Here is a 21,697-nt window from a genome sequence, read left to right on the forward strand (position 1 = left end):
CTGTTATACAAACAAAGGGATTCTTTTAATGTACAATAAAAGTTAGATCAAGATGCATTCATAGCATGTTTTTAACTTTATTTTTCTTTGTAGACAAGGTTTTAGGATGCAGTCAATATTTATCTTTATATGTAAATATGCAATAAGCATCATTATGGATTTTTAAAATCTAGGTCTATCTACTTTAGTTATTTCTGACCAAAATTATTTTGAACATTTGAGATTTTCAGACTAAAATTAAACACTGTTATCTTAATTTTTATTCTCTGGCACTGCCAGGGTCGAAGTTTCGTTAAAATGAAACAAAATCGATAGTAGTCCCCCTAACAGTATCCAGTGAAGAATTTTCTGGTGATGTCGCAGGTCTGTAACAGTACTGCCCTCTGACTGGTAACGACAATCTTTTGGACATCGAAAATGTTTGTGAGGTCAGCTGTCTCTATCCCCTCGGCTGATATTCACATTTGACTAGAGTAACATCACTAAATTTAGAAAGCCTTCAGGATAGAAGACTCAAAAGTAAAGTAGCAATTATACATAAAACACTGAACCAAAATCTTTAAATACAAAAATAAAATCTAATCTGAAAGACACTAAGATAAAGGCACATTCCTCCTTCCATATGCTAGGACAAATTTGTACAAATGCTCCTTCTTCCCTAGTGCTATTAGAGCATGGAATGGGTTGCCTGAGCCAGCCTTGAAAACCAGTGACTTAGCAGAATTTAAGTCATTGGTTAAAATGCATGACTGGATGCATGACGCGTAGGACGTAATAACCTTCTTTTTTGAAGTAACGTCTGTACTATATAAGATAAGATATAACAACATATATATATTGCTGTTATTATTATTATTATCAAAAATGACTTTTCAAAGAACCGTATTTTTCTATCGCTGAATTCTGTTCTTTCATAATTTTTTTTAAAGGAGAGTTGATAACGAAAAGTTATAGTTTAAGCCAGTGTTTCCCACACTGTGTTCCTTGGAAACCTAGTGTTCCGCGAGGCGTGAATAGGTCCTCTCTTTAAAAAAAAATAAGCCAAGTTTTCCGCTAAATACTCAGAATGTGCGAATTGTTCCGTTGAGCAAGACGTTTGGGAACCACTGGTCTAAACACATCAGATACGGAAGTAAAAAAAAAATATATTGACCCCCTGCAGTTTCCTTATAAACAAGCTAGAATTAGTCTACTGATGAAACAATAGTGCTCAACTGTGATGGAAATGCTGTCAACAAAACCTAACTGCTTTTGACCACATTCTTTCTTGTCTTCAAATACAAAAACAAAATCTAATAAAATACTCAGAAAGACGCAAAGATAAAGTCACATTTCTTAGTCCCTGCGATAGAACAAATTCGTACTAGTGCTCCTTCTTTCCTAGTGCCATTAGAGAGTGGAATGGGTTGCCTGAATCAGCAAGGAAAACCAAGCGACTTGGCAGAGTTTAAGTCAATTATAAACACGCATGACTAGATTGACACATGAAATGCGTAAGACGTAATTATCTTCTTATTTTAAGTAAGGTCTGTGATCTATGAGATAAGGAAAAAAAGAGAAAGTTATCTAACTCTTTACCTTAACACACATTTAGTGTTGTAAGCATGTTATCTAAAATTGTAACACAATAAAAAAAGACTGATACTGACAGATTTAGTATTGTTTGTTTGTTTTATATGTTTATATGTTTCGGATTTTTTCTTCAGAGTTGAGGATAATCTAGGCGTTTATCCTAGCCCAATGGCTGCCTGGTCGTGCTGTATGCGGGCTGGACTGTCGTTCGGACTTATCATCGATGGTCCCGGGTTCAAATCCTGCCCGCTCCCATCCCCCGTCGTCCTACGGGAGGTTTGGACTAGGAAGTAAATTGTCTTCAACCCTGAAGGAACATCCGAAACATGTAAAAAATTTTACAAACATTTTAGCTTAAACCTACCGCAGGACGATGTCAGCGAGCAGGGTATTCTGAGTGTATAGTATATAGGCTAATCTTGAGACTATAACAAAAAGAATTATATAGAAACATTTGAGACTTGCAGGCTAGATTATTTTCATCATACAAGTTGGACGTAATTATCCTCTTCTTTGAAAGAACGTCTTTAATTTATAAGAAATACGAATTATTAGTCCCTAGCCTAATTCTCCTATACCGTCAGAAGATGGCGGCTTGTAGGGTTTGAACCCAGAACAATCAAGAAAACAGTCCAGAGAGCATATACCACACGACCAGAAAGCCATCAGTACAAGTAGATAGTGAAGACATTAATGCACAGTGCTACATGGTATTAGGTTCGATGGCGCGCGAAGTCATGTGGGAAACAAGGAAATACCAAAAATAGGCCTACTGTTTAAAAAACAAAGCTTATGTTGAGTGAAGGGAGAGGACTTCCAATTTCTTTTGCGTCTCTCAATATCGCAAGGTCTATCTCCCCCTTTTCTATATAAAACAAATTTAATTAATTACCACTAATTGATTAACTAATTGGTTATTTTTTTTTAATTGATTCGTGTGTTGTGATCGACAATAAATAATTGTCGGAAATTTCAACTTGATCCGAGATTGGGATGTGGGAGACAAAGGTTGAAAAGAATCCACCCAGACAGACAGACAGACGGAGTGAGTTGATCGATATAAGCTTTGTAAATAATAGGCCTACTGTTTCGCGTTAGGTCTTTTCCTTATTTGATTACAGAGGTGCCTTGAAAAGGAATGTTACAATGTTACAAATAGAAGATACGTTGAGGGTGGTGCCTCTATACTCTATAGTGTAGTATAATTAAATTACAACCGACGGCAAGTGTTTTTGAGGAAAAACCAGTTGCACACAAATAAACAACTATATTAAGCTTACACAAAAAGTAATAGGCCTATGTTGCAGATATAGAATGCTCGCAGCCATCTCCAGTGGAACATTTGTAATGTAATGTAATAATCTTTAAATATGACAGGAACATTTTTTAAAATATCTAAAATAATGTATTATTAGGTCTATAAGTAGCACCAAGGCATGGTTCTTACAAGCATAATACATAGATCTAGATTGACTTCCAGACGAATAATGATGACAAAAGCAAATATTGTCAGGCGTTGAGGCTGTTAACCAGCTGGAATTATTCCTCCTGGAAAGGGAGTTAATCATGTGTACTGCGTCCTATGCTTCTGTTAGTGTGTAAACAGATTTAGTAGGCCTAAATAGATCTATCTAGATCTAGATCTGGATCCAGCCTATTGTTAAATGTCGGTGTTGCTTATAGATCTAGATTAAGATTCCGTTTTATCTAGGTTTTTTTTGTTGTTGTTGTTGTGTTTGTTTCTTTGTTGTTAAATTAACAAGCCGTGCTTGCAAACAGCTGCGTCAATTCAAAGTGACATTATTATTGGGGTACTTATCTTATAAAATAGATTACAGACGTTATTACTATTAGAAAAATGGAAGAGGATAGCAATTAATGAATTATGTCCCTAGGTCAATCTAGTCATGCAAATTAATGACGCAAACTCTGCCAAGTCATTGGTTTTTCTGGCTGACTTCTGTCAATCTGTGCATCTGTTGGGTAAAAAAAAATATTTGTAACTAGTCTCTACGTAGATCTACTATCTTAGACTATCGAGATTCTAGTCCATATAACAGGTAGGCCCACAGTTCATATTGAAGCCTCAGATGATCGATTGTGTCTATATGATCCCACGACCCAGTCTAAAAAGGTTGCGCATTACACTTCATCACAGATAAAGAACATAATAACAATGCATCTTCATAAACTGATAAAGCACTATTAAAGTATTATGATGAACCGACTTTAACATGATTTTATTAATAATTTAATGTTAATAATTTAAATATTGTTGCATCTTCAGAATCGAAAACATTGACATTATTAGTATTTTGGTCAACTTAAACTAAAGAAGGCAATACAAACACAAAGGAAATAAGTTGTGCTTAACTTAATGTCTATTTAAATTACAACTGATATTGATGGTTAGATGATCAAGCCTTCAGATCTTGACTTCATTTCAGCCACACAGAGTCCAATACAATTTCTAGGTTAACCTGTATGCTGCCTATCTCCATTTCAGGTCCTCCCCCCACCCCCACCAAACAAACATTAACTGAATGAAGGAATCGTTGTTGGCTATCTAACTGTTGATTTTTTTTTTTATAGTGATGAATATATTTTCCTAATCTCCAGACTACAATGTTAGTACCTAACAGAAAAGGATGTAGACCTGTTAAGTTTGTAAAATATGTTACATGTTTTGAATGTTCCTTCAGAGTTGAAGATAATCTACTTCCTAGCCTAAACCTCCTGCAGGATGAATGGGGTGGCAATGGACCCTAGACCATCAAGACAACCGAATGGCTGTCCAGTGTCCATACAGCATGACCAGGCTGCCATCCTCGCACGACCAGACTAGATCCAATGCCAGTTTTATTACTGAATGTTACCATGAACAGTTGTTTTATGTCTTGAATTTTTATATACAAAATTAAAACTAATTTAATAATGTTTTATTTTTACATTTGTTTCAGCAGCTGGCGGACAGAAACAGTGAGTAGACCAGTTTGGATACTTTTCATTCATCCACTTAGTTTAGGACAGATTTTTCTTATGCCTTCACGGGACATCATTCTTTTTATGCACCAGTATAGACAATTGTTTTATCTACACTTATAGATTTAATGCCCTTTAGAATAAAGATAAGTATATCCCATATCACTAACCTTATGCATAGCAGTAGAGGGATTTGAACACTAGATCATTTTGTGAGAACATGCAATCAATAAAGTAGTCCCACAGACTACCCAATTCCCCCATTACAAACTACCATCATGTCAACCCCCCACACCCCCCAAAAAAAAAAACAACCTAAATGCTTACCAGCCAACCTTCCTGGACCTTCAAAATATACCAGCTAGTCTTTCCAGGACTTTTTCAATTCTCCCAAGCCAACCCTCAATGCCAGCTAACCATTTCATTTCCTGCCAGACATATAAATACTGGCGAGCCACTTTCATGTCTTTCCAGAGATTCAGTGTGGAATCTTTTGTAGAATTGTTTCCTGGTTGGCCATGCTTGAAATAGTTTTAATCCCTAGTGTTCCTTGAAGTCTGAATAGGTGTTTAATGAACTACTGAAACAAGTAACAAGTAGGCCACCACATGAATTAATTTCTCTAAAAAATAAGCATAGTGTTCCATTAAATACTTAGAATGTGCTAAGTGTTCCATTAAGGAAAAAATTTGGTGAACACTGGCTTAGAGCAATCAGGAATAATGATTGAAAGCATAAACTTCTAAGAAAAAGCTATAGGAATCTTTTTATAGGCTTTTATGTTGGTCAATCCTCATGGAAAAGTTAGGATTTAAAAAACTGGAAAGTTTTCTGCATGCCAGTTAATTTTTTTTTCTTTGCTTAAAATTACTTAATAAGTCTTACTGAATGTTCAGAATGTATTGAAAATCGATTTAAATTTCTTAAAATATTTGCTGACATTTGAAATGTATTGAAAATTCAACATTTGCACAGCAAATATTTATATTTTTATGTACTATGAAAATATAATTCAACATTTTAAACTGATGTGATTTGGTTAGAAGTTATGTCTCAACTTAATCATGCGACAATAGTTAATCAAAAATACTTCTTTTACTATTTACTATTAACATAATGTATTTAATCATGCAGAAATGTGTTTTAAAAAAATTTGTCTTTTGCTAAACTTACCACAAAATTTTCTATTTGACTGTATATGTTAATTTTGCTTCCAGACAAGAAGGTATAGCACCAAACTTTATACAGAAACCAGTTACTAGACAAGAAAACAATGGGAAAAAATTATTGTTTGAATGTTCATTGACATCAGATCCAGCGCCAGCCATCACATGGTACAAAGATAATGCAGTCATTCAGTCAGAAGGTAAAATGGTTTTAGCCACTTGTGTAGGATTTAGCTGCTTTTTTCGCAATGCTTTTAAAAATCTGATTTCCCAATTGCCTTCAGATACTCAAAATAGTTGAAAGGTACTATTGTAACTATTGTGAACAATGGTGCATTTTGTTTTTTAAGGAAAATATGAATTTTGAAACATAAAAACTATGCTAAAAAAAGCTCAAAAGCTATTTATGATCCTTCCAAAGAACACATTGATACCACTTTAAAACAAGATTGTAAAACATCTCAATATCTGTATAGGATTTATATTTTACATAACTCCAACAAGATTACAATTTTTCTCCTCGAAAGTCTGTAAAAGACTATAATAGGCTTATATTGGTTAAACCTTCACTGTGAATGCAATTTAAGCTCTATGTAATATTCGGATTGAAGGGACCATACAAACTTCCTTTTTTATCTTCATTAGAAATGTTTTTTTGAGACAGACTTTTGAAATCTGTTGATGTATTCATTTAGATGTGATTTTATCTTTTTTTTTTTATTTTAGTTATCAATCAATAATTAATCCCTAGATTGATCCATAAATTGATGCAACGTTTAATTCTACTTGCAGGACGTTTTAATATTCGAGCAGAACCTAGAGAAAATAAAACTTATTTCCTTGTCCTTGAAATCAACGACGTCGCTGCTCAAGATGCAGGAAACTATAAAGTTACAGCAAAAAATACCCTCGGAGAAAGCAATGCAACAATCAGGCTCAATTTTGACAGTGTGTAGACATATTAACTTTACAACTTTCTGAATGCTAGAGTAGCTGACTCTAATAGTGCACACTTAACTTGCTAGAAGTAGTTTAAAACATTAGTTTTTGTTTTGGTGTTTGTTTCTTAAGTTTCTATTTTAATCTTTTTTAAAAAGTTATGCAAATGAGCTAGTTTTTAACAAGTCTTTCAGCTAAAATCAAAAATATAAGTCGCAATTTGATTATGGAAATAATTAGAAAATAGAGCATGCTAGACTATTGACTAGAGGGTATGATAGATAATCTTAATTTGTTAAAAAGAAAATAGATTGATAACTCTGTCTTCAAATGTAGGTCATTAGCTTATGTAGTAACTATGTAGACCCTATAAGTAATGGAAGCATTATTAGATCCATCTGAGTCCTTCTTCTCTTTAGAAGCTATATATTGTTAGACTTCTTGTAGAGAAACTACATTTCCTGAATGTTTCAACATTATCAGAATGTATTCTTTATAAAAACATTGCTAATGTATTAGTAGTCAAAGTTATAATTATAAAGGATAAAGTATTGATACTAGTTATCAAGTAATTACTAGAATATTTATATCAAAGAAAACTCAGCCTTATTTTAATTTCTTTAAGAATGGCTTTTTTTTTTGTGACAAGAGTGATGATAAAACTAGTTTAGTTATTTGTTGTTTTTTTAGATGCACATTAATATCACAGCTTTTTTTGTTAACTTGATCTATTTATTTGATTAACTAGATATTGTTAGGTGCTTTTTAGGTGCCTAAATCACTGTGTTTGTTGAATTGTATTACATATTAACACCATATTGATGTAGGCTCGGTGATATTGCAACAAGGGACACAACCAGCCCAGGGCTCAAGGCCACAGTTTGTTCAAAAACCTACAATCCGTCAATCTGGCCAGGCTGTTATAATAGAATGTCAGCTGACTGCTGACCCCTCCCCATCAGTCAGTTGGTTTCACAACAATCTCCCGATTCAGCAGTCATCTCGCTTGCTCCAGGACATGAGGTCTGAAGAATATGTTCACCAAATTAGCCTTCAGATTTCTCAGGTCACTTTACAAGATGGTGGAGAGTATCGAGCCGTTGCAAGGAACACTCTAGGTGAAGCAACAGCAACCATAACTCTCAATTTTGAAGGTGAGAGGTTATTATTTCCCCTAGACTTTAAGCCCTCTTCATCTGCTCCAGGATAATCATCTAGATACATGAGTTATCCAGACATGGACAGTTGGGTCTGCCAGCACAATGAAACTTAGCTATATAACCAATGCTTTAGTCAGTGTTGTTATTATTGACCCAATAACTCATCACGCTGTGTGTGCATGGATGCTTTGTTTTAACTGCAGTCTTTAGTATTGTTTAGAATTAACTTAAATAGAAGGAAACATTAGTTTCAAGTAATTATTGCTTTTCTCTTTTATATGAAGCTTCTATTTTTAATAAAGAATCTGGTATAAAATGTATTAAACTTTGCCCTATTGTAAACTGTAATGTATCAACTGTCATGTATCATTTAAGTCTGTTCCATTGTATCTTGATTAACTAATGTTGTGAATTTCTTTATTTCCACAACCAATCATCTGATGGCAGGCAGTAAAAAACCACAGTAAGTCCAAAATTGTTTTTAATTATTTAATTGGTGGTCACTCTTGTTCAGTCTAGGGCTGTCTGGCTATTGGTCTCCTATGAATGTATAAACTTTGACCTTGGCTTAGCCTGGCTAAGCGAAAACTAATTATTCTGTCATTGTGAGCTCACTTAGCTTGTTGCTTGCTTACTTTCTAAGATTTGGACGTTCTTTCAGAAATGAAGACTATTATAATGGCAATGTCTTTGATTTCAAAGATTAGAGACAGGTGCGGTGTTTGACATGACTACATAAACCCAGTTGCTACCTGCAATTATTTTCACTGTTGAACCATTGGGGCACCACACATGATCTATCAATCGTCTTTCTCCATTCCTGTATTATGTTTGATATAGAATTTCATTCAATGTTAGGCCTGTCCATTTTATGTTGTTTTCCCATCACTTTCTCTGTCTGCCTCTTCTTCTTATTATTGGTACTGTTCCCTGAAGGAAGGTCTTTACGAGCCCTGAGAACCTTGTAATGTGACCATAGAGTTTAAGTTTGCGTCTTTCGATAGTGGTTAGCAGGTCATCATGGGGTCCAATTAATGTATTAATCTTGTTTCTAATCTCTTCATTTGTGAGGCAGTTTTTGTAAGTCCTAGCTAAGATCTTTCTGTAGCATTTAGTTCCATTGCTATGAGGGCCTATATTTTATCACATCTAAATGCAGACAAAGGCAAACCTCAAACAGGGTGGCAGGGGATAGAAGCAGCAGGGTTTAAGTTTGGGACTATTGAGATGACAGTCTAAAGGGAATACAAAATAACCAGGCAGTCATTTATTGTTCTTATTAAAGGCTATCTAATGCATTTGTTGACTATAAGCATGAAAGTAGTGCTAAATAAAAGCTATAATTATTATTATTATATTGCAGAGGTCAAGATGGTAAAGCTCCACATTTCACACAGAAACCGACCATCAAACAACAACAGAACCTGCTACTTATGACATGTCTGTTGGAGGCCAAGCCAGCCCCGCAGATCAGGTGGTTCAGGGACACAACGGAAGTAGGAGACGGGGGCAGATACTCTATTACCATTCAGCGTGACCCCAGTGGAGCTGACCTCTACACAGTGGTCCTTCAAATACGTGTAAGTAGCTCAAAGTTAATGAGCCTGTAAGTCTTAAGAATAATAATATAAATAATATTTATTATCCATAAGGAACTTTGTCTAACAGTTGTGCTTTACACCAAACAAAACAAAATAACTATAGAAAACCAAAATATATATTCACGCTGTGAAATGTTTATAGCAGATAATTGAATTTTATTTAATGGTTTGATTGCCAGGGGAACAAAAGAGTTATTGTGCCTGTTTGTCTTGTATCTCCAAAGGGTGATTTTTTTTTTTCTAAAATCTTTTTAGCTTTCTTATGAATGTTTTTCTCAAACAGCTGTCCAAATAGGGTTTGTTTTTGTTTGGTTCTATGAAGCTTTTTAAATTTTAATGTTCAGATTGCCATACCAGGCAGTGATATTAAAACTTAAAATATTGCTGACACAAGCTTGATAAAACATCGCTAACATTCGTTAACATTAAATGAGGACATTTTTTTAAGTAATTGTTATTCTTGCTGAATAATCAATAATGATAGCTAAAAATAAACAGCAATATGAGCTAGAGTTATAAATAATATAATTCATTTGAGAGACTGTCTATAAAAGAAAAGATTAGGCAACTTTGTTATTGTGTAATCAATTTATGTAGTAGATGTATGTGTTGATAAAATAAGATATTGATTTATAATTTACTATAGAAACAGATTTAAAAACTAAAGTGATACTGTTTTTATCTATCAGGATCCAGCCACTGAAGATGCTGGCACATATAAATGTACTGCAGCTAATGATTTAGGAGAGTCCAATGCCAATATTACATTAAACTTTCAAGGTAAATTTTACCACATTTGTATTTAGATGTTTTGCTACTCACAAGTTATAATGTTAGCTCTAAATGCCTTAAAATTTCATGTATTAGTTTTTTTGAGGTGCGATGGCTGAGCGGTAAAGCACTAAGCTTCCAAACTGGAGGTCCTGGTTTCAAATACTAGTGAAGATTGGGATTTTTACTTTTTGGATCTTTAGGGCACCTTTAAGTCCACAGCTCTAATGGGTATCTGATAATAGTTTGAGAAAGTAGAGGCGGTTGCTCGTTGTGCTGGCCACAAAAACAGATGACCTTTACATCATCTGCCCCATAGATCACAAGAGGAACTTTAGTTCTTTTTTTTTTTACTGTTTCTTTAAAAGTCTTAAAGTCAATCCACTTTTTTTTTTAATTGTATGCATAAAACTGTAACTTTGTGTAAATGTTTCTTAATCAATGAAATGTGGAATTCAAAGTTTTCCTCGAGAAGTCAGACCAAATGTAAAATGAGCCAACTTTGTTTACCTAACTGGCCTGCTTGTGTTTTTCTCAGGTGGTGAGAAGCCTGGCAAGCCACCAACTGGCATTGCTCCAGCATTTAAAGAAAAGCCAAAAGTTGCTCAGGATGCTAGTGGTAAAAATATTGTCATTGAATGCCAGTGTTCTGCCAATCCAAAGCCTACCATCACCTGGTACAAGGGGACATCAACCCTCCAAGCCAGCTCTAGAATAGTTCCAACACTCATTGAGAATGGCAATGAGTATACTTTAAAACTAGAAATATTGGTACGTGGTGAAATAATTAACAAATATGCTGAATTGTCATTTGAATGGCTATTGGCAAATAAAGCATGACAAGACTAATAGAGTGTAGAAGTTTCATGAAGAAAACAGCCCATAATTTATGCATTTGAGAGAAACTAAATAAAGTTTTAATTGTTTGTTCTCTTTACCTTTTTAGAATTTCACCAAAGATGATGGTGGACAGTATAAAGTGACAGCTAAGAATGACTTTGGTGAAGGCAATGCCAATATTACTATCAATTTAGAAGGGTAATTACATACTTTGTTACTAACAGGCCTCCCACCAGTATAGTATCAATGTGTATGTTAACAATGAATGTATAACAGCTGTTCTTTCTACTTGGCTTTGTTTAGCATTAAATAGGCTACAAGGCCATCTCTCATTACATGGAAAAAAACATATTTTCTTTTTTTGTAAATAAATTAACATGAAATTATCAAAGAACGCTGTGGAGCATAAGTTAGACCTAATTAGCAATCTCGTTTTCAGCTCAAAAGAGTTAAAAGCACACAATTACATTTATTTGACAACCATTAAAGGTAAACTGTCCTTTTAAACCTCAGAGCTGTAAAAGTTTTACTGGTAGCATTATGCAGTAGGATTTCTAACATTTTTTGGGGCATGTTAAGGGACTACATCAACTATAAATATTTTGTATTTTTATTTATTATATCAACTTTACAAAGCCCACATGAGTTTTCAAATCTAGGTCTGCAGTTACTAATAGTTATAGGTATATACTGATATTTAACAGTAAGTAAACAAAATATTATTTATCCAAGAGTGTATATATAGTCTTTCTTTATGCATTGACGATCTTCAGCCTTCAAAGTCTTTTGTTTTGTTTGAATTGTTCAGACCCAAAGAACCTCCCCCCGTGTTACAAGGCAAGCCAAACATTCGCCTGGATGAAGCAAGTCAATCAATTATCATCGAGCAGGGAATTCAGAGTGCAGTACCGCCTACTGTATCTTGGTATTTTGGGAACCAACCTTTGAAGTCAGATAACAAATACAAGATTGATCTACCACAGGAGAAAGGTCTCTATTATTCCACTTTGCGGATTACAAGTGTAAGTGGGAGCACTTTGGTGAAATATTAAGACTTTGTTTGTTTTTACATGTTTCGGATGTTCCTTCAGAGTGGAAGATAGTTTACTTCCTAGTCCAAACCTCCCCGCAGGACGACAGGGGATGGGAGCGGGCAGGGTTTGAACCCTTGACCGTCGATAAATCCGAACGACAGTCCAGCGCGCAAACCTCACGACCAGGCAGCCATCCTTAAATAGACACATTTTATAATTACATTATAGTCTATTTTGTTTTATTTTACATTGTGAGCCTTTCGTCATGATGAGAGTTTAAGGCGCATACCACTTGGCCAGGCAGCCATCCATTGTAAAATTAAATGTAGTTGTATTGAATGACATTTCTAGATTAAAACATTTTATGCGATGGAATTAAGTTTTCTTTTAATTTTGTTACATGTGAATGGGAACATAGTTTTAAATTATTTCATTGATATCCTTATTTAGCCTACAATAGTTAATGGCTTCAGTTTTACAAAAAAAAGATAAAGCTAGAGAGAATCAAAGAGTTGAACTTGTGGCTCACATCCTAGTTCTGATGTAATTAAAGTGGGTGTCAGGCTCTTTACTTGGCTCATCAAGGGTTACTTACGAACCATTACTGCAGATCTATAGTAAACACTTATAGATACAAATCAAAAGAATCCAGAAAAACTTTATCTCTCATGAAATCACCAGTTTATTATTTATATAGAAAACACTCAGTAATAGCAAACAAAAATCCGTTCTCTTCTACTTTAAGAACTAACACAAACACCAGTCAAGGAAACAACTGGCTACTAATATCTCTCTATCATACAAGAAAAACTTACATTCAAAACCATCACATGTATACTGTTCACATTCATACATGGGGATATAAACAAAGTGATATAACTCTTTCATACTAATCAACAAAGAAATAGCACAGTCACTCTTGCCTTACCTGCCCCTGACAGTGGGGTTTCTTAAGACTTACATTAATGTCAACCTATTCTCTAGGGGAAGTTTGTTTGGAGGCTAATATTTTAGTTTAAATTGCAGTCAATAAAATCTTGATTTTTTTTTTTACCCCCCTCTTGATATTTTACTCTGTCATTGTACATACAGAAATTGCACTAAAAATTACAATAAACATGTCAGAGAAACTGAATGTAAGGTTTTATTAAGCTTTGTGACTAAGAAATTCCAACAACATACTGCATTAATGTTTTGAACACATTCTTATGGCATTACATCAGTGATTTCACCACAACTCTTTAACTCTTTATCTTCATAGTTATTTTTCCACACTCTGACAGAAATGTTCTTTTTTCACATTTGTACATTCTACCCTGTAATGATAAAACTTCAATAACGTTTTTGTTTGTAGTCAGAAAACATTACTTTTTGTATAGAATTATAGGAGAATGCATGCTCTTTTTATGAAACTCAAAAAAAATCAGCTTTTAAAATCAAAAATTAATTTAATTTAATGGGGGGGGGGGGGGGGTTTCAACAATGGTATCGTCAATTAGGAAAGAGAGTTAAAATTAGCCTATGACTATTATTAAATGGCATAGTTAGAAATGATTCCATGTGTGAAAATATGTTTAATTCATTAGACTTCTGCTGAAGACAACAGTTTTGAATGTTCTGCTGTATTTTGTCTCTCTAGTTCAGTGACAAAGACTCAGGGACCTACAAATTAGTTGTGAAAACAGCCGGAGGAGAGGCCACATCAACAGCTACTGTCAATGTGTCTGGTAAGACATTGTTATAACTAATTAGAGCAGAAACCTTTAGGAATCATTCAAATAAAAACATTGAGGTTGCTTTATTTTTATTTTTTTTTATTTAATAAAATTAATGGAAAAACTATACAATTTGACTTAATTCTAATTTTAAACAAATATATTACAATGTAAATTGGTCCTCCAACTTCCATATCTTTATTTCAGCTCTGAAGCCCAAAGTCAAAGGGGAAGCACCAAAGTTTGTCCAGAATCTGACACCCAAGGTACACTGCCTAAAGACCTCTCTATATATACATATATATTTTAAACTTTACTCTTTTTGTTTCATAAGTTTGTATTTTGAAGAATTGCATTTTTTTTAATTGGTGGGATCTGTAGCTGAGGGGGAAAAACACTTGGCTACCTGTCAAGGGGGCTTGAGTTTGAATCCTGATCATGCTATAGCATGAGAGATGTGCTATACAAAAATAGTTTCACCAAAAAAAAAATGAAAATGTGATCACTACAAAAAGCAGACTTGGAAAATACAAAAATATCCAAAGTTTGAATTAATACCTAGTATCTATAATTAGTATTTGTATATAACTTTTTTTATAACCTTAAAGTTAGGTTGGCATAGCAGGTCATTGAAAGCCATGATTACAATTTAGTTTCATGACACTGGCACTAAAAATAAACTTTGAAAAAGGAATACTTAATTTGTATGAACTTGAGTGATCATTTGGCAGTGTAGTGTAGAGTAGTGTAGAGTTCACAGTCATCCTATAGATTGAGTTTAATCAATTAAAAGCATGGGCGACATTGTTTCAACAGATTTAAAATGATTGAAAACTTGTCTAGAATTAGTGTCAAGTTTTGTAAGTGCTTACTTTAACCTCATATTTTTTTTAAAAGATTGTCAATGATGGTGACAAAGTTGAGTTTGTGGTCAAAGTCTCAGGTACTGAGCCCATTGAAGTTAATTGGTCAAAGGACAAGAAGCCAATTAAAAGTGGAGACATATTTGGAGTCACCTACGACAAAGGAACAGCCAAGTTGAGTATCTCAGAAGTGTTCCCAGAAGATTCTGGAAACTATACAGTAGAAATCAAGAACCAGTGGGGCTCAGCATCATCTACGGCAAGTTTACAGGTTAAAGGTCAGTGCATTGATTGTCTAACAAATTCACTTTTTAGTCGTTTACAATTTAACCTTTCCTAAAACAACTTTTAACTTCTAAAATATTGATAATGATAAAAAACACAAACAGGTAATATCATTTTTTAAAATATATCAATTTCTACTTAATTTTAAATAAAAATAAAACATTCTAATTTTTTGTACATAAAAAAAATAAAGAGAAAAAAAAGTCAGGGAATCATACCCATGAGATCCACATTATTAGTGTGGTACTGTATCAAGTTCGCTAACCAACCATACTTCTGTGTACACAATTTGACCCTGAAATAAATGATTAAATTGTTTTCTGAAGTTTTTTATTTGTGTCTTTTGACCACCATCATTCCTCTTTCCACCCTTGAAGAAAGTGTGAGCTATAGAAGGAATTGAAAAAAAAAGAAAATGACATTGAATGAACTCATACATTGTTGCATTCACAACAAATATAAAAATAGAATCAAGTATAGTCAAAATACACTTCTTTATTTATTGTCAAAATACCATTGTTTATTTATCATCAAAATACCATTGTTTATTTCTTGTCAAAATACCATTGTTTATTTATTGTCAAAATACCATTGTTTATTCATTATTAAAATGCTCTGTTTATTTCTTGTCAAAATACCATTGTTTATTTATTAGTAAAATATTCTGTTTATTTCTTGTAAAAATACATTGTTTATTTATTAGTAAAATACTCTGTTTATTTCTTGTAAAAATATCATTGCTTATTTATTAGTAAAATACTCTGCTTATTTCTTGTCAAAATACCATTGTTTATTTATTAGTAAAATACCATCATTTATTTCTTGTATTCTCCTGAGCAGAATTACCTGAAGAGAAACTTAAAAATGATCAAAATAAGACAGAGGCTAAGCCAAAGGATTCCAACAAGATTGAAATAAAAAGTCAGCAAATTGAAGAAAGTAAAATGGAGATTAGAACACAATCCAAAACTGTAAGTTGTCTCCCTTGCTAGTACATTTTTATCTGGCCATTGTTGTCTTCTTCATAAGAGATCTTAGTAGACCATTCATTTTAATCAACAATAAAATGTCTGTTTTAAACAAGGTTAGAAATGTCTTTATTTTTTAAGTAAATGTTTCTTCTTTTGCATTCTCATAATCATGTTGGAGGGTTCAGATAACTAGACCTATATCTGGGATAAACTGTTCAGTGGTTTCCAGATCAAGCAGCTAGTTTTTATATGGTGTTTTTGGGGCCAGTGTTTTGCTTGGGCCTCTCAATAGAGTATGCAGCTTTGACGGACAAGGTGGGCATACTCAAGTGACATTCCACTATGATTAATTTCATGAATACCAATTATCAGCTTCAGGAACATGGGATGTTTCATTTTTGTTATAATTTTGTATTAATGATAAGTTAGTAAATAACTCATTTGTAAACTGTTGTGCCAGTGAAAAGCTAGTACACTATTTTATCTGTAACAAGCAGTGCGGTCCATTATCGTTAATAATCTAGTAATTTATTGTAAAGTGATAACCTAGTAGAAACCATTACAATGTTTGTATATTTCAGAAACAAGATACACGTAAGTTTTGATTTTTATTCATTGATGGTGTTTGACATTGCAGTTCTTTTAGTCAAGTCTTGAGTAGCACCGAGTATTTTGATTGATATGACTGCAATGAAGTTTGTTTGGTGCGTGGGTTTTACCATCAAGTTGCTCCTTAGAGGAAGATTGAATGTTTATAAGCTTTGGAACATTTATTTCTAGGTGTGCATTATGTCTTGGTATATTGTGACAAAAAAAGTCTGTGAAGCTTTTATGCTACTGTACATTTAGAAATAAATTTCTACTTGTATCAGATATTATGCTGAATGTATGCAAAATTGTATGTGAAATTATTATCCGTATACAATGTCACTGTGTAAGCGACTGCTGAAATAGTTAGCATGATACATTGGATGAGTGTACTGAGACAAGTCTTATGAACGTTTTTCCCTTGAGCACATATCCATTGACTCCACAGAGAGATAGCATGTTGTTATTGAGAAATATTCAAGCACCTAGTAGACAATACATTTTACGCACATTAGATTTAGATATATGATATTGAGTGCTTGTATTCTCTTTCTCTGTCCCCTTGTCTCTACGTCTTACTTGCCCTATCAGCTGTGGAGGAAATTATTGAAGCACCAAAAGCCAAACCCAAAGAAGAAAGTGCTCCTCCTCCTCCTCCCAAAAAAGTAGAGGAGAAAAAGGAGGAACCAAAGAAAACGGAAGTTGCTAAAAAGCCAGAAGAAGTAAAAAAACCAGAAGCCAAAAAGCCAGAGGAGCCCAAAAAGCCAGAAGAAGCACCTGCCATTGTCGTGGATGAGGATGAGAAAGGTAGAGTAACTAACAGAGGCAAACAGGTTAAAAAGGCAGCTCCTGGCAAAGACGAAGAGCCTAAAGATGGTTCTGCTCCCAAATCCAAGACTTCCAAAAGTAAAGGTAGTAAGCCCTACCTGAAACAACACACCACAATATTAGAAGAGCTGGAAGAAGGTATAGTCCAATCATTAATGTATCCTCACTCTTACCTTCGCTTTTGGTGGCTCAATAACTGCAAGCTGGCATGGCTGCACTGGTCAACTAACTTTCTTGATTAACCAAAGCTACACAGCTAGCCTACTCAATATTAATACATTTTAAATTGCAGATATAGTAGTAACGCTGAGATGGGCTAAATAGTAGTCAAACTGAATTTCCGTTCGTTTGGACCAATACAATTATCTTATCTTATTTATGGAGTAATTCAAAAAAATATGTCCCTTTTTTTTTTTAAAGCTTCTGTTGATAGAAATGATACATTACAAAGACTAATAGAATTTATATAATCACTTGACTACATAAAGGGAAGGTTTAAATTTTAGATGAAAATAATGTAGAACTTAGGGTGTAAGTAAACCATTTTTAATTTAAAGTCAAGCAATTAAGTAGTTGAGAGACACACATTGGACAAGATTAGATCTGACAGAGGGAGACAATAATATAGTTGGATATTAAAATTAAGATTGTTTCATAGTATTTTTCAGATTTCAAAAAATCGTATTTTATAATAACCAAGTCATTTTATGAAATACAGACGTTAGTTGAAAAAATAAAGATGATTTCGTCCTTCGCCTTTTCCGAGGTCATAATAAATGGTCATTTTTAAGCAGAAAAAAAATTAAATTATAAAATGATTTAAAACTATGTAATTTTTTTTTTAAGAAAAATGTTCCTTACAAAAAAAAACAAGGGTAAAAAAGCAGCCCACTTGTATATTATAGCAAACAGGTGGATTCTAATAGCTGTACAATAAAGTATTAACTCCCTGACTCCTATGGTTTCTATGTTGTAAATTGTTAATGGTGTTTAAACACTAATTTTAGCCAGAGCTTCAGTCTGCCCTAATCTTAGATTCAAGTAGGCCTGTAAACCAAATGTCTTGTGTTGTTCATTTGACTTTTTACATTTTTCCCCTGTATGATGGATCAGTTTCTAGATTTAAAGGACAGATCTTAGTGACAACTAATTCTTCATACTTTTTGAGTGTATTCAACAATGTGGTACTTTGGAACATTGACGGACGCTATCACTTTGTGGTCATCTTTGGTAGTTTCATGCTACCTGTCATCAGATTGTCCAGATAGTTGTCCAGATGGTATGTTGTCTGTGTGTAGTTTAGAACTAGGATTTTCTTCTATCTAGATTGACATTGAGGACTGCTTTCTACGCAACTATTCCTGCAGAAACACTTATTTCTTTTTTTTCCACGTTGATTTGATGTAAACTATTTCTTATTGGTTCTATCAGCAATGAAATTATTTCTTCGACAATTACTATTTATGTACCTTCACCTGTCCCTTAGTTTGTTGAACCGTTGGGGCACCACACAAGATCAGTGTTGACTGTCTCCATTCCTCTCTGACTTTCTATTGCCAAGATAAAAATCTTTTTCATTAACAGGGCCGTCCATTCCCGAAATACTTAATGGCTGTCATAGTTTTATGTCCTTAAGCCAACAGGCAATTTCATAAGTTGATGAAACCTGATGTGATTGACCTGTTCCATGACAAGCATGCACAGGACTTTTAAACAGAGCTTCCCAGGCTTCAACAGAGTTTTAAAAGGGATGAGGATATTTAACAAAAAGAAAATCTGTCTTGGTAAATCACAGGCACCCTCTCAGCTCACTCACTTAAACTTACAAGATGTAGAAACTAATTTCTATACAATCTTATTGTATGTTTGTATATCACTCATATACTATTGACACTTAGACTTGTTTAGTTCTGTTTTAATAACAAATAAACATAGTCACTGCTCCTGTCAGCCAGTTGGTAACCCAAATAACATATTTTGTAGTGTAAACCAATTTATTGGAAATGTCTTCAGCTAGTCATTAGATAGTATTTCTGTAAACCAGTGGTGACATTAAATAATAAAGAAAAGTTTTATATGTGTTCACTAACTGAATAAAAACTAATCCAAACCAACATTTGTAAATATAATTTATAGTAGAGTAATGAGTTTTAAAAAATGAATGTTTCAAGTCAGACTAAATAGCAGCTTTGTTAATGTATATCTAGATAGAGAGAATATACTTCAATGTTTATAGAGTAACTATTCAAACACTTGTAGTCTAGATAGCAAAGCATTATGAGCTATGAAGTACTCTTTAATTGAAAATGTAAACTATCTCTATGGTGGTACTTTTAGTTTGAGCATAACAAGCTAGTCTATTCCCTTTTTTCGAATAGAGCATATACCATGAGAGCATGCAAAGCTAAATAACAAATTGAGTCATATGTGATTTCCTTTGGCATTTTCAATAATAATAATAAAAAACATTTTCAAATCATATTTATGCCAAGTGGCTTACATTGGAATCAGTAGTTTATAAAAACAAATGGTGAGGTACAGAAGATATTTGGACATGGTTGAATATCTTAATTTAAAAAACAAATTAACACATTATTATTAACATTATTGAAAATTGAATTTAAATTATTGTTAAAACTATTTTCTGACAATAATTTTTATAATGATGTTTATAATTGAACCTACTTTGTCATGTTTGAGCTTCTAGCTGATTATCACTATCACCATAGAGATAGTTCCTACATACATTTTTTGTGCATATAGTTAAGTAGATCGCTCTGTGTATAAATCACTATAATGAAAGCTTTGGCCAAGCTGCCTGTTTGCTTCTCTCTTTCTCTCTCTTTCTACCTGCCTGCCCCTAAATTTGTAGTTTGTGTACATTTTGCTAAGATGGCTTTGCGGAAGGGGAGAGTGACCAATCGGAAGAGGAGGAAGAGGATGACCAGAGCAATCCTTTCGATGCTGAGGACTCGGACGAAGGTTAGTGACCAGCGTCGCCGTGTAACGTAATCTAGACAAGTATTAACATTAAAAGTATGGTCACTTCATTCAATGTTGGATGACAAGAACATAACATTTAATCATTCAATTAACAGAGTTGAAAACCAAAAAAAATGTTTAACATTTAATACATATATTTAATTTAACAGTTATGATGGTCTAAACAAGTCTACATTATTTATTGATTTTAATTTGCCTTTTAATAATTGTATCCTGATATTTACACAAGATATTCTCTTGACTATGTTGTGCTTCGGCCTGCATGCTCTGTTTTGCATTGCCTCATATTCTGTGTTCTTTTATTGCTTTGTATTTCCAGTTTTTTTATTTCCTTATTTACAGTGTCTATGACCATATTTTTCATTATAATGATCTTTTTATAATATAATCCTCTAAAATGTAAATGTCAAACTCTCTAATGAGCTTTTAAATGCAGCAGTCTCCTAACTACATGGTCATTCTTATCAGATGGGCTCTAAGACTTTACAAGCTGTAGTATTATAATTTTGAGCCAACACAATGGTTTATCATTCCATTAAGTAAGCCTGTCTTAACTGATCATAATGACCATGATGAGTGTTTTGAGAATTGTAACTGCCTCAGGCCAGGTAGGTGTCTCACTGTAGTTATAAATTTTAGAACTGTTTGGTTCAGCACACCGTCACGGTAAGTTGCTACAATTTATTTTTAGTGACGTTCAACTTTTTGTATTTTCATTTATTGAAAAGTGTTTTGTGATTTAAGTCTTGTGTAAGTGTAAAAGTACAGTTTGTTAGTCCTTTTAGTCTCCCATTTAGTTTCCATTCATTCCAAATACATTTAGTCAAGATATAACTCTCCTTAGTGACTGATACTTATACAACTTTCGGATGATAACATTTTGGTAGGAATGTACTCAGACATTAAACAACAAAAAACACTGCTTAACAATCGATTGAAAAATTTTGTCAGCATTTTTAGTTGCTGTTAGATATTTGAACTGTAAATGATGAAACGACTTTCTGAGTACTTCCCTATAATTAACATTCCTGTTTGACCTGTCTGTGCTTAGTGTTAATGGTCAATTATTGCAGCACCCATTGGGATACAATGAAACCTGATCCTTGATGTCATCACATAATAATCTACATGGGTTGAGCTCTTTCTTTTAATTGTAGAGACGTTAGTTTGATTGTGTTTACAATTAAATGTTTCTTTATAAAGCTTTTAGAGAGCTAGCTTAAAATCTCAAGGATTGATAATGTTTTCTTTAATCAATTATACTCTGCTAGTTTTACAATTTTAAAAGTAACAATAATAAAGTTATGGACAATTGTATCTTGTGTTTAGAAATGATGGGTTTAGTTTCTATTTAGATACTATACTAAAATTGGACCAAT

At 33.5% G+C, this 21,697-nt stretch overlaps 1 protein-coding gene across 24 annotated transcripts in view; it reads left to right on the top strand.

Annotated features, from left to right (window-relative positions):
- The window catches only part of LOC106054261 (twitchin-like), a 175,176-nt gene that overhangs the window by 51,619 nt on the left and 101,860 nt on the right, over positions 1-21,697 (top strand). For 19 of the 24 annotated variants that reach the window (XM_056044312.1, XM_056044311.1, XM_056044313.1 and 16 more), the window contains 17 exons: positions 4,533-4,551; positions 5,772-5,920; positions 6,513-6,668; positions 7,487-7,813; positions 8,267-8,282; positions 9,183-9,399; positions 10,110-10,200; positions 10,730-10,962; positions 11,138-11,229; positions 11,840-12,053; positions 13,705-13,792; positions 13,988-14,046; positions 14,678-14,921; positions 15,769-15,899; positions 16,481-16,493; positions 17,079-17,453; positions 20,208-20,297. In XM_056044312.1, coding sequence (XP_055900287.1) covers positions 4,533-4,551; positions 5,772-5,920; positions 6,513-6,668; positions 7,487-7,813; positions 8,267-8,282; positions 9,183-9,399; positions 10,110-10,200; positions 10,730-10,962; positions 11,138-11,229; positions 11,840-12,053; positions 13,705-13,792; positions 13,988-14,046; positions 14,678-14,921; positions 15,769-15,899; positions 16,481-16,493; positions 17,079-17,453; positions 20,208-20,297 — 2,514 coding nt within the window. The remainder of the gene's footprint in view (positions 1-4,532; positions 4,552-5,771; positions 5,921-6,512; positions 6,669-7,486; positions 7,814-8,266; positions 8,283-9,182; positions 9,400-10,109; positions 10,201-10,729; positions 10,963-11,137; positions 11,230-11,839; positions 12,054-13,704; positions 13,793-13,987; positions 14,047-14,677; positions 14,922-15,768; positions 15,900-16,480; positions 16,494-17,078; positions 17,454-20,207; positions 20,298-21,697) is intronic. The other 5 variants (XM_056044317.1, XM_056044332.1, XM_056044326.1 and 2 more) reach the window with 4 other exon arrangements.

Source organism: Biomphalaria glabrata, chromosome 10, assembly GCF_947242115.1.
Source record: "Biomphalaria glabrata chromosome 10, xgBioGlab47.1, whole genome shotgun sequence".
Lineage (NCBI taxonomy): Eukaryota > Metazoa > Mollusca > Gastropoda > Planorbidae > Biomphalaria > Biomphalaria glabrata.